The following is a 17,227-nucleotide window of genomic DNA, read 5'->3' on the forward strand; positions in this document are numbered from 1 at the left end:
CTGCATTGGAAGCGTAGAGTCTTAACCACTGGACCGCCAGGGAAGTAAGTCCCTGTCTTTTTTTCTATTATTTATTTTTTTAAAATATTGCTTTGAATTGGACCATTTTTAAAGTCTTTATTGAATTTGTTACAATATTGCTTCTGTCTTATGTTTTGGTTTTTTGGTTGCGAGGCACGTGGGAATCTTAGCTCCCCGACCAGGGATTGAACCCACACCCCCTGCAATGGAAGGTGAAGTCTTAACCACTGGACCGCCAGGGAGGTCCCTCCTATTATTTTTTTAAGTATTAAGAAATCACTCTTACACATATTTCTATGACTGTGGTTGTGGTTATATAACTGTATGTGTTTGTCAAAACTCATAGAATCATACAGCAAAAAGAGTAAATTTAAATGTATGTGAATTACAACTGAAAAAAAAATCAGCCTTATATCCCAAATACTCATTTACATTTTTCTCCCAGATTAGGTCTCACTAACTTATTCTGATTGACAATCTCTGCAAAATGTATTGCTATTCTAACAGAGTTTTCCCAGATTTTGTATTTTTATTCATCTGAGGTCAATGCATTCTAGAGTTTGATACCTTGAAAAAGCATCAGGATTTGTTTACCAGGCCACTCAACCCAGTGAATGTATTATTACCATTTTATCAATTCCCACAATATAAAATGCAAAGAAAAAGTGATGGAATGTGGAATAAGGTGAAAATAGTATTTAAAAAATTAAAATCCTTCACAGAACTGGGTTAAAAAATCGAATACAGGCCTGTCATTCTTGCCTAGGAGTGGAAGTTAGACAATTTTCCACACATAAGTTTGACAAGGATTTAAAAAAATACCCTTCAGTGCTGGTGAAGGTCTTGTGAGACATACTCTCAGACAGCAGGAGAAAGAGGCTGAAGTAATAGAACCTTCCTAGCCATTTGAAACTATCTAACAAGAACTTAAAGAATTCAACTGGAATACATATATACTGATAAAATCTAGAAAGAATTACATCAAATTTTTAGCAGTAGCCAGCCATTTCTAGCTGATGAAAGACATGTTGTTTTTTTTTTTAATGCTTTATATTTTAAAAAATAATTTTAAAATTTCTACAATGAGCCCATGTTAGTTTTATAATTAGGAAAAAAGCAGTACATATTTATAAAAATACCAATTAAAGAACAAGGAGGAATATAAACCACAAAAGGGAAGAAGCAGGGATAAAATAATTTTTTGTAAAGATATACCTGTCACTGATAGGAATTCTCAAAATAAAATATGTCTTCCAGGTAGTCAATAATTTTATAAAGAATTTTTGTTCAGAGAATGAACAGTATTTCCCTTGTGAAGCTTGAGTGCTACAGAGGATTCAAATATACAGTATTTCTAAAAGGGACACTTGCACTCCCTCCAAACAATATTTTCCAAATGAGAAGCTTTATACAGAGCTAGTAAATACTATAAATTCATACCTTGAAGAACGATGCTCTGGTTTATTTCGTTCGTTTCGATCTGTAAAGAAAGAAGACAGTTACATTTTAAAATGCTCTTCAGACGTCCTGGAAAAGAAGTTCTTACATCCCAGCTGCCGTACCCTTAGATTTCACAAAGGACTGTTCAAAGGTTGCTGTGTCTTCCCCCTGTAAGGCTCTTCTTCAGAGTTGAAAGGATTTGTCTGACAGAGGAGGTACGAAGGATACAAAGAAGGACAGGCATGTAAGGTTTTACAGTTTGTTAAAATCATCTACTTAGAAAATATATCATTACACATATTGTTCCATTTTCAAAGATCTCTGCTGTTTTAAACACTTTGCTAAAACCAAAACAAATTTAGCTAAGGAAAGAAAGTAAGGAAACTGAAAAGCCACAAATTACTCAGCTCAAAAAAATCATTCCATGAATCATGGTTGGCAAAAGCTTCTAACAGGATGGGGAGGGGGAAAAAATGAGCAGTCAGCTACATCTGCAAATACACTGAGACCAGTACAGCCTCCTTAACTCTCTATCACCCAGAACTTTTCAGAAGTTGGATTTCCATGTTTCACAGATAATTAGGTCTAATGTGCTGTAAGGCAGTGGTTCTCAACCAGTGTCAACTTTGCTCCTCCTCCCCAAGGGGACATCTGGCAATGCCTGGAGACTTTTTTTGGTTGTCACAGCTGGGGAGAAAGAGCTACTAGCATCTGGTGGGTAGGGACAACGGATGCCACTAACCACCCTACAAAGCATCCTACAACAAAGAATAATCTCACCCAAAATATCAACAGTGCTGAAGTTGAGAAATCAGGAGCCTGGCTGCCTGAAGTTTTTAAAAATGCCTCTTTGCACTGCTCTGAAATGCTCTTAATCAGCCTGAAGACTATTATATACAAGAGAAAGAGCCATGAAACCCACAGGCTGTCTTTTTTTTTGACTCTGAGTAATTATTTTTTCTTCAGTACATGCTTAAAAATAAATAAATAAATGAAGTAAAAAGATCTCACTGTTATGAAAAAACTAACAACAGAAAGCAGTGGGTAAGCCACAATAAAATCCTACACGATGGCTTTTAAAAATCCTATGCAATGTTATCAAAATACAGTTCTCTAAAGTATCTTCTGAATTAACACTAACATGATATAATTTAATGGTGAAACAAAGATTAGACAGGAATTCTTTTTTTTTTTTTCCTTAATTTTACTGCTGACGGAGCAGCATAAAGGCAACGAAGACATTCTCTAAAACTTCTTAAGAGAGATTTATGGAAGAAAAGGAATCAGATTTACATAGTTAAATATAAATTCTTTCTGAATGGGTTCATAATAAAAAAGAAATGTCTTTTTAAACCAAGGAGTTAGCACACAGGAAGACACTGTACTCTGAAACACTAACAAGTAGGAAGAGTCACAATAAAACATGTTTGTTAAGATATAATGCTCTTCAAAAGGCACAAAGTTAATATGCTTCTGGTTCCAATTTCTCTACACACTGAGTGTTACTGCCGCTTTTAAAACTTTTGTTTTAATTTAACTTGGTTTACCCCTCCCTTAAATAAAAATAGAGTTTTTCACTTGTTGAGTACTAAAAATTTAAAGTCAGGAATACAGCACACATTTTAATCATTTTTTCTATCACTCCTCTTCAGCTTCTAGCCTGTTAGTTTTGCTAACAAAAGTAAAGTATGATGTCTCAAGGTAAAGCTAGAAACTAGATGTAGATCAGCTATCCTCATAACAAAGCAACAAGTCTTACCTGTGGCTAAGGATGAGCTAGAAGTCTGCCGTAACACCATTTGCTGTGTCTGTGGTCCTAGTTTCATTCAGTTTTATTAGGCATGTAATAGCGAATTCCCCTACAAATCTTCCTAGTCGTACAACGCACAGGAGGAGGGGAGAAACAGAGTCACAATGCATGTAAACAAGACTCAGCATCTGAGGGCTTCCCTCCAGGGCCTGCTCTGATTGGCAGATGTGCTATGATCAGTCTGCACAGCTGGAATGTGGCCATTCAGGAAGTGAATGGCTCATGGTTCTCCTTCTTTCCTGGTTAAAACAGGAAATTCTACAGTCATTTTAATACTTTCTGCTCTAAGAAAATACAAATGCCTCCCCACTGTACTTCCCTATTGAGAAGTAATTAAAATCTGAGACAATAACTTGATAATCTGTTGGAGGACATTTTAAACATTTCCTCCCAAATTCACTCTTAGTGTTACATGTGTTACATTTCTATGTAAATATGCATACACAGTTACTCCTAAAACCCATCTATTTGATAATTTGAGGGTAAGGGTAAATTATCCATTACTCACAATATTCCCCAGCCCCTAGCTCTTGGCAATGGAAAACAAATTAAAATACATGTTCTTGGCTTGATCTTTTTTCTTAAAGTATACAAATAATTGTACTTCACATTTTGCCATAAGCCATCTTTTAGCTTGAAAACATATAAATATGTAGTGTCTGTATGTTGTGTACCTCTGTGTCTACGCATATTTTTATATACTTATTTTAAGCAAAGTAATTTTCATGACAGCCGAGGCTATTGTGCAATTGTCAAGAGATACATTAGTGGTAACACTGAATTTCTGGCAAAATAGTAAGTGGTTATTTTGATCCAAAAGCTAAGACTGAACAAAACAAAGCACTGAGGGCAGATTTGGGATCTGGATCTTGCCAACAATAATAAAACATTTGGATTAAAATCCCCTTACGAAAAATGAGAACAGATCTGTAGCAAGCATGGAAATTTCATCTTGACTAAATACAGTGCTTTAAGCATATGGTTTCTATTTATTTCAAATTAAATACTCTTTGGCACACTCCCCCCCAATTTTTTTCAGAGTTTCTAATTTTTAAATAATTAGAATATACTTGCAAAGGCTTCCCGAACTTTTACATAATTAGAAATCACACAGATAACTTACTAGCCCAAAGTCTCACCATTTCCACAAAGAAAAGAGTTATTAAAGATAAGAATGCCCCAACTCTAAAATTTAGTTGCCAAATGGTGCACAGTTGCTGTGGATAATGCACTAACTCTGGGGGCCCACCCAGTAGAGTGTGATGATCTTTAGGTCACTCAGAGATGAGCAGTACACTCTCAATGTGAAGGTCAGCATGGCTGGGTGGCTGGGTGAAAGTGTGTTGGTTTCGTAGGTGTATGTCACCCCCCCACACACACACGCAAGGGAGATACAGAGAGAGGGAGAGCGAGAGACCTTGCATTCCCTGTCCCCATTCACGCACGTCTCCTAGTTGATAAAGCTAATTGAGGGAATGGAAGAATACCCTGCAAGAAGAACAAAGGCAGAAAGTAGGCAGAACTGGTGCAAAGGGTGCTGAAGCCTGGATGTGTGTAAATGTTGTGAGGACATGGAAAGGAGGCAACGTGCACATCAAGGGGACCAAGAATCAGGAGAGTGCTGGGAAGTTTCCATCGGTCTGTGTGAGAACTCTAGATTACCCAAATTTTCCTGCCATGATGACTCCTGGTTCTAAGTAATCTGACATACATGATTCCAATGTTCATATATTTAGGTGGTATACCACCATTGCAGAAATAGGCCCTTATTCTGGCAGGGACAGCTTTTTGGGAATGGCTAGACAGGTTCTACTGATGCTAATTATTCAGGGTGATTCTGAATCTAATAATATGACAAACACTTTGAAATGAAGATGACAAAAATGCAAATGTCATCTTTTGCTTTGATTAAAACTAAGAAGAATGGCCAACTCAGAGCTTATTAGAATCTATTGTAAGACATTCAGGCTTTGAGGATTTGGCTTTGATCACTTAACTGGAGAGAAAAATCAAACCCCACTGGGTAGGGACTTACACTACTTGCTCAAGTCGGCAACAAAAGGTCCTAAATCATTCTTTGAAATTAGTGGGAAGACAGTCCGTGGGAATGAAAATACATAGAGTGGGAATCTGTCTTGTACCTCATATTGGAATACTAACATGTCTCTTTAGAATGACTATTATCTGTGAAGGGATTCTGGATCAGACTCCAAAGCATTACTTACATACTCCGGCTTGGGAGTATGTATGAATAGTTTATGTTTTTTAAAAAAATGGTCAATGCCAGTCAGTATTAACTGAAAGATACACACATTCTGAAGAATTCTTTGCACCTACAATATTATCGCCTCTTTACTTACGATAAGCAGAATAAATAAAACAATGAATCCCTCCATTAGAAGACAGGGTATCTACGCAGGGTTCACAAATCCTACTTTAATGACTCTTTAAAAGATAGCAAAACTGGTTCTACTCAAATAGAACGTGAATGGAATTTTATATATCACAGATGAGAGTTTCAGAGGCTTTCCTAAAATCTTTAAATGGTTCTTATATGTAGGCTGAGAAAATGGCAAATATGTCTACTTGAAAAAAATCCAGCACTCGTTCTAGAAATTACTGACACCAGCTAATACCTATTCACCTCCTCTTTTTTTCTTCTTCTTCTTTTTTTTTTTTTTTTTGGCTGTGTTGGGTCCTTGTTGCTGCGCTTCGGCTTTCTCTAGTTGTGGCGAGCAGGGGCTACTCTTCGTTGCAGTGTGCGGGTCTCTCATTGCGGTGGCCTCTCTTGTTGTGGAGCACAGGCCCTAGGCACGGGGTCTTCAGTAGTTGCAGCACACGGGCTCAGTAGTTGCGGCACATGGGCCCTAGAGCGTGCGGGCTTCAGTAGTTGCAGTGCGTGGGCTCAGTAGTTGTGGCACATGGGCTCTAGGGCGTGCGGGCTTCAGTAGTTGCAGCGCGTGGGCTCAGTAGTTGTGGCACATGGGCTCTAGGGTGTGCGGGCTTCAGTAGTTGTGGCACGCGGGCTCAGGAGTTGTGGCTCGTGGGCTTAGTTGCTCAGCAGCATGTGGAATCTTCTTGGACCAGGGCTCGAACCTGTGTCCCCTGCACTGGCAGGCTTCTCAACCACTGCGCCACCAGGGAAGTCCCTCACCTCCTCTAATTTCATTTCACCACCCTCATTCAGGGGTGTTTCCAGACTGATTTTTAGCCACTTTTCAGACTCCCACAGTGACTAGTATATTGCTCTTTTAAATGGTAGGTTTTCAGTACATATGTACCTGTTGTTGTTGAACTTAAGCAAGAAAGTTACTACTCTCTTGGTCCAAGGAATGAAAGACAACATCTGTGAGTGACCATTGCAGGAGAGAAGTGAGGTGTATTTACATGAGCGCTGCCCACGCTTCTGTGGGTAAGTGGAAAAGTCTGGTCTACAGCACTGCCAATACTGACGTCTTTCATTAATTCTAATTATAAAGCGCCTCAACTCGTTCAAACGCAGCACGCTAAAATCACAGGGGGAGAGAAATTAGAGAGGGAAGGGAAGTTTTTTCCACGTGGAAGTTATGTTTCAACAAAGAAACAGACTGTCTCTGGAATCTTGTTTTCTCCTTCCCATGCCTGCTGCCTTTACCTGCATTTTAGGTTCTGATCAGCACTCGTCTGAATGGTTGTGTCTTGATCGAATATTCTGGTTCCTGTCTCTTCTCCTCCGATACAGCCGTATTGCTGGCCAGATAAGTCCATGCCTCAGAGAAATTACAAATCACTATGTGCCCCAGACCCTGAGAGGACTCCATGAGGTAATGACAGTGACATCCTTAGAACGTTGCCTGTGCACAGTAATAAATGTCAGCTGCCATCTGGCGTTAAAAGGCCAGCTATTAACTAGGTGGAGTGACTAGTACTGCAGAGTAGTGATTGCACAAGTTTCCTAACCTCTCTACACCTCAGTTTTCTCATCTACAAAATGGGGAAGAATACTATCTTTACAGAGGTTTTGTGAGGATAAATGAATTAAAGTGTATAAAGAGCTTAGCGCAGTACCTGGAACATAAGTTTTACAAGTCGAATTCTGCCACGACTATTCTTTTTTCTTTTCTTTTCTTTTTTTCTGGCATGCCGCACAGATTGCAGGGTCTGGTTCCCTGACCAGGGATTGAACCCAGGCCACAGCCCAGAATCCTAACCACTAGGCCACCAGGGAACTCCCCTGTTACGACTATTCTTATTAACTTTCATGCCTGGCTCAAGAACCACCTTCTTCATGAAACTGCCCCTGACTCTTCTTTCTCTTCAGCACCCTTGTATTAGTTTCCTGTTGTTGCTGTAACAAATCACCTCAACCTTTGTGGCTTAAAACAACAAAGATGTATTATCTTACAGTTCTAGAGGTGAGAAGTCAAAATAGGTCTTACAAGGCTAAAATCGAGGTGTGTGCATGGCTATATTCCTTTTGGAGGTCCTAGGGAAGAATCAGTTTCCTTGTCTTTTCCAACTTCTCAAGGTCACCTGCATTCCTGGGCTTGTGGCCCCTTCCTCCAACAATGTAGCATCTTTAAATCTCTGACCCTGACCTCTTCTTCCGACTCCCTCTTCCATTGTGGAGAAGCCTTATTATTGATTACATTGGGGCTGCCGGGATAATGCAAAATAATGTTACATCACGATCAGTTGATGAGGAACCTGAATTCCTCTTTGCCATGCAATACAACATGATCACAGGTTCCAGGGATTAGGACATGACATCTCTGAGGGGAGAGCATTATTCTGCCTACCACATCCTACCTGAACTCTCATACTATCTATACCATTCACTTGACATTTAGCAATACTAAATAATACTGTATTATTATTTAGTTTTAGGCATCTGTCTACCCCCTTATCCTATCAGTGTGTCTGATGAAGGCAGGACTCTATCTTAGACTCTGCTTCACAGACTGCCCTCTGTAAATGTTTGTTGATAACGGTAATATCCAATGCCCTCCCAAGCCCTTTCCTTTCCTGCGCTGCATTCTTTAGGCTGTGGTTGGTTCACTGATATATCTGATATTGCTGAAAAATGTGCCTTCCTAAGAATTCCCAAACATTTTTACTTTTTATAAACACCCTAGTGATTTAAGAATCACCTCTGCCCTAAAACAATCCACATTTGGTCTATTCTTCCGTCTCAAAGTAGCTCTCACCAAACCAAACTACACACAGGAGAGAAAAAAAAAAACTACATAGCACATTTGAACTGGAAGAAGAATCAGCTATTTGATATCAGGCTGCTACTTATTTTTAATAATTCTTAGTTCAACTGAATCATTTTGATTGTTGAGTGCAACTCACTACTGAAAGAGGCTTTATATGATTTGAGTTTTTAATGTTAGTTTCACAGATGAATCATCAGAGCTACCATCTACACTGCCCATGTTCACCTGAAAGTGAATTCGGTAGACACTTCTGTAAGATGGGCATTTCATCAGGGCCACTCAGGTCCTGGGAGGCAAGGTGATGAGGGGAGTAGATGGAAGCAGGCTTCGCAGCAAGGTGTCCTCAACACTCCCTGCTGCTGCCACCTCAAGCTCCCTAGTGAGTCTCTTAATAATTACTTTTGTAACTCTTTTTTTAAATAAATTTATATATTTTATTTATTTATTTTTGGCTGTGTTGGGTCTTCGTTGCTGCGCACGGACTTTCTCTAGTTGTGGTGAGTGGGGGCTGCTCTTTGTTGTGGAGCATAGGCTCTAGGCTCACGGGCTTCAGTAGTTGTGGCACGTGGGCTCAGTAGTTGTGGCGCACAGGCTTAGCTGCTCTGTGGCATGTGAGATCTTCCTGGACCAGGGCTTGAACCCATGTCCCCTGCATTGGCAGGCAGATTCTTAACCACTGTGCCACCAGGGAAGCCCCTTTTGTAACTCTTCTTGTTACACAATCTCACTTTTTTCAGCAAGTGAAACTTGTGATTTAAGACGGGATAAAAAGAGCTTTTAGTTAAAAAAAAATCTCTATTCCCCCAACTGCTAAGGTAAAAATATTACATCCATATTCAAAATATTAGGCCATTCCTAAGGGTTTTTCTAAAGGAGGCATAAATTTTACCTAGAATAAGATATGCTACAAGAAAGGTAACCTGAGAAAGTGACCCAATAACAGGGATTGCTTTCAGTGTTTCCCAAATTCTAAGAACCTCTGGGGTAGTCACAAAGCATATTAGTATCTTAAAGCCTCTAAGAAATATTTCAATTAAAAAAATCTGTTTGACTTTAACTAGCATTTCCCAAACTAATTTGAAGATGAAACATGTCGTACAAAATCAGACTTGATATCTGGTACCTTAGCATGAACAATGTTATTTCATTATCACCATCCACTCCCCTGGGAACCCAAGGTCCCTTTACAGAGCTAGTATTTGCAACTCCATGTCCAGCGCCACCTCTGACATGTAGATGGCACTTCTCTAATTAACTGAACTCCAGCTGATGTAGGGCCAGGCACGGTACCCAAACGCAAAAAGCAGTAGGAACTAATGATAAACAAATCCCCCAACCCGATCGGGTTAAACCCTGATCTTTGAAGATTATATTAAATGTGTCCTTCCTTTAATCCCATCACTTATTTATCTTTGATTTTGCATTGTTTGGGTTAATTTGTGCATTTTAGAATTACAGGTTACACAAAGAAGGTTCGTGCATGTAGTGCTTCCAGGTCTCTACTACCGGGTCATACCCATAATGGGAAATCAGTTGTTATTTCAGGATGACAACCTAGATAGAGGTTAAGGGCAGGAACTGTAGGTCAGACAGGCCTTATTTTGAGTTCTTGCTCCACTGTTTGTATATTACCTGCATGACCTTAGCAAGACAGCCTCTGTAAGCCTCAGCATCCACATGTAGAAGGGGGACATGTCATAGTAGTACTCATCAAGCTGAACAAGGATTAAATGAAGAGATGCACATAAAGGATAGCATGGTGGCCGACCATGATAAATGCTCAATAAATGTTTACTATTATGATGATAATATGAGGGATACAGAATATTCATAGAGTTCATAATATCGTGAGTAGAATTATCTAAAAGGTTAATCATCCTTTGTCCAATACGGGTTTTGAAATTCTGTAGGATTTTTTTCTTGCTTATTACTGGTGAAGAGGACAGGAATGCACTAATAAATAATTTCCAAAATCTTCCTTTACCCAACGGCTCCAGCCTCTTTCCTTTCCCCTTCTTTTGAACCAAGGGTTACTATGAAAAATTAATACATATGATTTTCACTTTTTTTTCATTTTCCCACCGCAGCCTCTGACAGAAGTGATAAATAAGCCCCAAAAGTAAGCAGCAGAAGGGAGAAAGAGAACTAAAAGGCAGACACAGGTAGTTCCTTCAGGATGAAAAACTGTGCCAACCAAGGATCACCACCCCTCCCATCCCTTGAAGTCTTTTCCCAATCCGAGTTCATCCTCAAGGTGTTAAGCCCTCACAGTCATTTTCTGAGACTCAAGATTCTAACATGAATTTCCTGAGAAGGATGAATGAGTGATATAAGGACAGAAACTAAATAGATTAAATATAGATATTTTATCTGTTTATGAAATTACTGAAATCTGCCTCCATATTTTAGGATTCTATGGAGTTCTTCTACAAGAATCCAGAAAACAAAGATTAAAATGTGTTATTTCAGGTGTCAAAGGATAGGTGACATCTCTAACCACAGGCTGCCTTTTCAGCTGTTAGGGTAAAAATAAAGATGATTCTTTTCCCCCTTAAAGGGCAAAAAGGTCCATTCTTACTGCTCCTCTCCCTTTAGTTCAGGATGAATTTGCAGTTGTCGCAACAAGGTTTTACCTTGGTAGAACTGACTCTGCAAAGTGAGCAAATATCAGAAACCACTGGAACCAAGAGACTCCTTTATCTGGGCAAGCAGGAAACAAAGGAAGATCACATTATTCCAAATACCACACACCTCACTCTGATGTGCAAACCTTTCCTATGGGTTGAGGAGTTTTCTGATCTGAGTCTTCAAACAGATGTTTATCCACAGTTGGGGCAGTCTTGGCCTCTAATCTAGAATGATGAAGAACAATTTTTTTCTTTTAATCAAGAAAAGGTGGGCTTCCCTGGTGGCGCAGTGGTTGAGAATCTGCCTGCCAATGCAGTGGACACGGGTTCCAGCCCTGGTCTGGGAGGATCCCACATGCCGCAGAGCAACTAGGCCCGTGAGCCACAGTTGCTGAGCCTGCGCGTCTGGAGCCTGTGCTCCGCAACAAGAGAGGCCGCGATAGTGAGAGGCCCGCGCACCGCGATGAAGAGTGGCCCCCGCTTGCCACAACTAGAGAAAGCCCTCGCACAGAAATGAAGACCCAACACAGCCATAAATAAATAAATAAATAAATAAATAAATAAATAAATAAATAAATAAATAAATAAAATTAAAAAAAAAAAAAGAAAAAGAAAAGGTAAGGTCACATCCAAGCCTTGCCACGTTACCTTACTGACGGGTAGAGAATGTATTCTCTGTACAACAACACACGGCTTCTTGCAAGTTCGGGCCCACCGAGCTCCTTCCTCTCCACTCCGTTAACAAACTACCATCCACACAGGCACCTTCAAAGGCTGCTGGAACCCAGACAAGGAGCGTGCCCAGTGGCCCCCTTCTGCTCTTCAGCTGTGTGGCTCAGTTCTGACTCTTCACAGTTCTTAACACACAGGAACTCGGGGTGAGAGGAGGCCTGAGAGGCATCTGCCATCTCTGCTTTGAAGCTTGTTTCCCACGGGCAGAAATAATGCTTTCCCTCCAACCCCCCCAGGCCTCCCACCCCCGCCAACACACACAGTGCCCCGCACCTGTTGGCACTTAACACATTTTGACTCACATTATAATTCTCTTTATGTCTTCACGCTTCCACCACTATCAGTTCCTCTAAGACAGGGCCTTATGTACCCTGTAATGCTGGGCAGAGCCCCTTACACACAGTAGGGAAACCTAAGTATCTGTCATTGAATATACTGGTATGAAACCTCTCCAACACCTCTGCAAAGTGGACAGCCTTTGTGTTGCTGGTGTTTTTTTGGAGGGGGCGGCTGTTATTAATTCCTAGAGAAGAGATTTTGTGCATTACCATGGGAAGGCTTCAAATAATTTTGATTTGGAATGAAAGCATTTTGAAGTGCTACTGCAGAGTTGCAGAATTAGTAAAAACATATTCATGTCACGAAAAAATGCACTGTTTAAGTGAGGGCGGGGAGGCAATGCGATGATCACAGAGAAGTACAGGAAGTTGCGCAAGGGATTCACTTCTGTGGGTGCCAGGTCACAAAAAACAGTTGAGGTCAATTCGAGAACTGGCTATCAGTGGGCCAACTCCACCACCAATGACAGCTGTTATTCACCCAGCGTTTACTATGTTAGAAGCATTCTTAATACATTCTCATTTAATCTTCACAGAAGTCCCATGATGCAAGTCTTTTCCATTTTACTGATGAGAAAACAGAGTCTCAGAGAAGCCAGTTAAATTAAAAGGGAGCATGAATTTTCAATCTGGATCTGAAGAATCCCAAAGTCCCTGCTCTTCCCACTACCATCAGAAGGCTGGCTGACCCACTCGTTTGATGAACTACAGGGTAAATGTGCAGAAATGCTGTTCACCAGAAGCCACACTTATATTTCAGCATCAGATGGTGTATCGTTTAGAGACTGAATCCAGGGCCTCAAATTCCTTCCAGCTGTTTCTGAGGTTTTCTTCAGCTCCACAAAACATACAAACGCCCTCTTATAAATTCCTAAGAATACAGAAGATTTTGACTTGGGCGTCTTATAACAAGATGCCTGAGCTGGGCAAACAGTTTCAATTCACTACCTTGTGCTCTCAATAATCTTATGCTACTAACATGAAATTTATGGGCTCAACAGAGTATGGACACAGGTACATGATGGGAGGGACAATTCATTTAAAAATTAACAGATTGTGAGACAAGCTTGAATTCTGTTGGAATACTGTTTGTTGTTAATTCCTGTACCCTCGGAGTGAAATTTTTAAAAAAGAATAAAGTGACCTCAGAGAAGTATTATATTTTTATAGGATACCAATCTGGATGTTGCCGATTTTCTTTTCAAATACAATTAGCTATCTTTTTTATTGCAATGCAAAGTCCACTCTTAATGGCAGCTAAGACACACAAACATTGGGGGATGAGGAGGAAGAACTATAAGATATATTAGCCACATGACCAGAAATTGGCTCTGGGGCAGCTGGTGCGTCATTTATGCACACCAGACTTTCAGATATCTTGGGTTTGTCTGTCATCACCACACTACTCCACACCCAGACTCATGGGCACATGGTGAAATATGTTTGTTTGCATCATTCATGGATTAACCCATGCGCCACAGGCAGTTAAAAATTAGGTCTGAAAAACAGAGTGATCATTTGGTCAGGGGACAAATCCAGCAATATAGGGATGAAATACAGGACCTATTCAACGTTGTCAGAAACCAGAGTAAGGTGTTGTGTGCTTTCTCCTCACAGAGCTGTAAATGAAACACCAGCAGATGCAGGTGAGTGAGATGATCTTAGCCACTTTCTGGCTCAGTTTGCTCAGGTAGAGAGCTCTCTGATCTACTCAGCTCTGGGGCCAGAGAAAAAAGAAACAAAGATAATGCTGACTGTCTTGGAGGATAAGAGATTAAGGAATACAGCTGGAACACAACAAAATCTGCTTTCGACAAACTCACAATCCATGTTGAGGACTGTAAGAACAAACAATTTCTAAAGCATAATGCGAATACCAAAAGTACATAAGAACCTTAACATTCTTGATTGACGTATCAACAAGAATTGTGAGAATCTGCAAAGTCTTCAACAAAAATATTTGCACAAATTCCCAGACCTCTCTCAAATAACAATTTCATCAAAATCCATGTATTTCCTGTGTATATCTTTGTAGCATGAGTCAACTGCATTTTCATCTTTCACTACAGTTTTATCAATCACTTGCACAGCTGTACTTACCTTGCAGCAGGAATAAAAAAATTCCTGCATCAGCTAACATGCAAATTACTTGGACTTACAGAGTTGCTAGTGAATAATCAAATGGTGAATATCAAAATAAATGAATGCCCAAGAGCTACCAAAATACAGAATTATAAGAGGCTTAGTTGGGACTAAGAAATCTCCAAAGACTTCCCAGAGTAGATAGCATTTGATTTGAGCATCACTTTATTTTTTTAAAACACTATTTATTTATTCATTCATTCATTCATTCTTTCATTCATTCATGTGGCTGCCTCTCGCGGCTTGTGGAATCTTAGTTCCCTGACCAGGGATTGAATCTGGGCCCATGGCAGTGAAAGCGCTGAGTCCTAACCACTGGACCACCAGGGAATTCCCTGAGCATCACTTTAGGTTGGCAAAATTTGAGAAGTAAAAAGGGATGAAGGGCATCTAAGTTTAGGAGAATCACATGTACAAAAGTGTGACTGTGCGAAGAACTGAGGGAAAGTGTTGAGTAATCCAGTTGTAGGTAGACCTCAAGGTGTGAGGAAAATATACTGGGAGATAATATTACAAAATTAATTCAGGATCACTTAGAGCAATTCATGAATGTCATGCCTTAGCATCTGTACTTTTCTGTAGGCAATGGAGGAAAGGTAACCTGGTGGGATGGACTTGGTAGAGGGGTGGGGAATGGAAGCAGAGAGACCACTAACAACAGTATAAACCAGGATTAAAAGCAGACGTAAGGAGAGAGTAAGAAGAAATGAAAGTGGGAAGGTTGAGGGGATGTGACGGGATTAGGAATGGATGGTACGGTTTTGCAGGAGGAAGCAGCAGTAATGACATGGTACGGGGCATCTGCTACCAGTAACTGAGGTTAGCAAAAAAGCAAGATAAGGAAGCAAGCAAGATGAGAGAATAGGCAGGGAGATTTTAGGGTTAGGATATATTATGTTTGAGGCTTCTAAGTGAAAAATCACATGGAAATGTTTACTTGACTCATTCAAGATGGCTGAATAAGTAGTTACATCCACCTCCCCTCCCTCTAAATGTGAAATGACAATAAAATAGAACTTAAAAAACTGAATGGAACCATAACAAACAAACAAACAAACAAACCAAGAATGAGAGTCATCAAGGGATCAGAGATCCTGAGAAACCAGAGTCCAAGACATCAGAGGTTAAACAGGAATCCTCCCTAGGGAGCTCCTTCTGCATCAAAGAATAAAAAGTAGGCCCTAAAGCAACCAAAAAGACAGTTAATTAAAGAGCTGCATTCAGGTTACCAGATCCAGCTACTCAGCAGTGCCCAGCCCACTCCACAACCAATTACACCTTAATAGCCAGTCAAGGCTTCCCTTTTGAGCTAAAGGCAGAAAACTGCTGTCCACACAAAGTTGGTGATCTGCCTGGGAAGATTCCCTTTGGGGGACCTGGGGCTTGCAAGGGAAAAAGACTAGAGTTTAAGGTAATTTACGATTTACGGTAACTTCAGTCCCAGAAATGGAGAGATGGAGAAGACACGTCCTAGAGGTAAAATACAGTCAACTACTCCATCTCCAGATACATCTAACCCCTTCCTTATTTTGGCAATTTGGGGGGGTCCTGAGCTTGCCTTCCTCCTCCCCTACAGGAAAGCCCACCTATTACTGGTACACCCATTACTATACCTGTTGACACAGGCAGTTACATCATCCAGAAGAAAGCACTTCTGGAGAAACAAACCCACTACCTATACCAATCAATTTAGTCTTTTATTTATAAACATGTACCTACAACCAATGATAAGCAAACATCTACGGAAAATCAATAATATAAAAATAGAAAGACCAAAATGTACAATCATCTCTGGATCAAAAAGAAAGAAAATTTACGGAATAAAAGGGAACATTTAAGATATTCTAATTGGCATCCTCATATGTGAACAAGCATGTTACATCTATAAAAGAAGAAGATTCTGCCATGAAAAAGGAGCAACCAGAGAATAAGAAACAGTTCTTGGAAATTAAATATGATTGTGAATATAAAAGATTAAACAGGCTAAAAACCAGAATAGACACAGCTGAAAGCTGAATTTGAAATCTGAAAAGTAAGTTGACAGAATTTTTAAAAACACAAAGAGATGAAGATAAAAATTAATAGCAATGGAAACTAGATTTAGGAGGTGCACATCATTTCTAAAATTAGCATTTCAGGAGAAGAAAATAGAGAGGCTAGAAGGGACAAAATGCTCAAAAAGTGACAGATGAAAAGTTATGAACAAGAAATAATCTATCCTGAGAACTTAGTACATAAACAACCAGAAGGAGATTTATTTTAGGAACATGCTCTAAAATTCTGTCAGGAGAAAATCTCTCAAGAAGGATGGACAAAGGAAAGGCAAAAAGAAAAGGTTTTTATGGCTCTGTTCACTCTGCTATAATATCTATAGAGAGGGGTTGCTGGAGGAGAGCTCATAAGCCCAAGAGAACTGCTGGAAACAGAAAACTGCAAATCAGGAGAAGATGAAACAGAGATTATGGGAATAAAAAAGTCTAGGGAAGTTCTGTTCACTAGGTATTCAATAAGGAGAAGATTCTGCAATATGAGGCTTAACTTCTCCATCACTCTCAGCATTGACGAGATATTATCGTACCAAAGCATGAGTTATATGATTTTCATATATTTGACTTTAAGAAGCGGCTAAGAATCCACAAGAAAATACCACTTGATACCCACTAGGATGGCTATAATTGAAAAGGCAGATAACAATAAGTGTGAAAAAGGATGTGGAGAAAATGGAACCCTCACGCACTGCTGGTGTGAATGTAAAATGTTGCAGCCTCTTTGAAAACAGCCAAAAGTTACCATATGACCCGGAAATTCCACTCCTAGATGTATACCCAAGAGAAATGAAAACATACGTCCACACAAAAACTTGTTCACAAATTTTTATAACACCATTATTCATAATAGTCAAAAAGTGGAAACAATCCC

The 17,227-nt window shown here is 39.9% G+C and overlaps 1 protein-coding gene across 12 annotated transcripts in view; it reads right to left on the minus strand.

Moving 5' to 3' along the window:
• The window catches only part of SH3D19 (SH3 domain containing 19), a 179,475-nt gene that overhangs the window by 98,879 nt on the left and 63,369 nt on the right, over positions 1–17,227 (minus strand). For 7 of the 12 annotated variants that reach the window (XM_068542612.1, XM_068542615.1, XM_068542613.1 and 4 more), the window contains exon 2: positions 1,462–1,501. In XM_068542612.1, the coding sequence (XP_068398713.1) occupies positions 1,462–1,501 (40 nt within the window). Of the gene's footprint in view, positions 1–1,461; positions 1,502–1,583; positions 1,820–3,220; positions 3,423–17,227 lie in introns of those variants that run through there. The other 5 variants (XM_068542616.1, XM_068542619.1, XM_068542614.1 and 2 more) reach the window with 5 other exon arrangements.

Source organism: Eschrichtius robustus, chromosome 4 (genome assembly GCF_028021215.1).
Source record: "Eschrichtius robustus isolate mEscRob2 chromosome 4, mEscRob2.pri, whole genome shotgun sequence".
NCBI classification, from domain to species: domain Eukaryota; kingdom Metazoa; phylum Chordata; class Mammalia; order Artiodactyla; family Eschrichtiidae; genus Eschrichtius; species Eschrichtius robustus.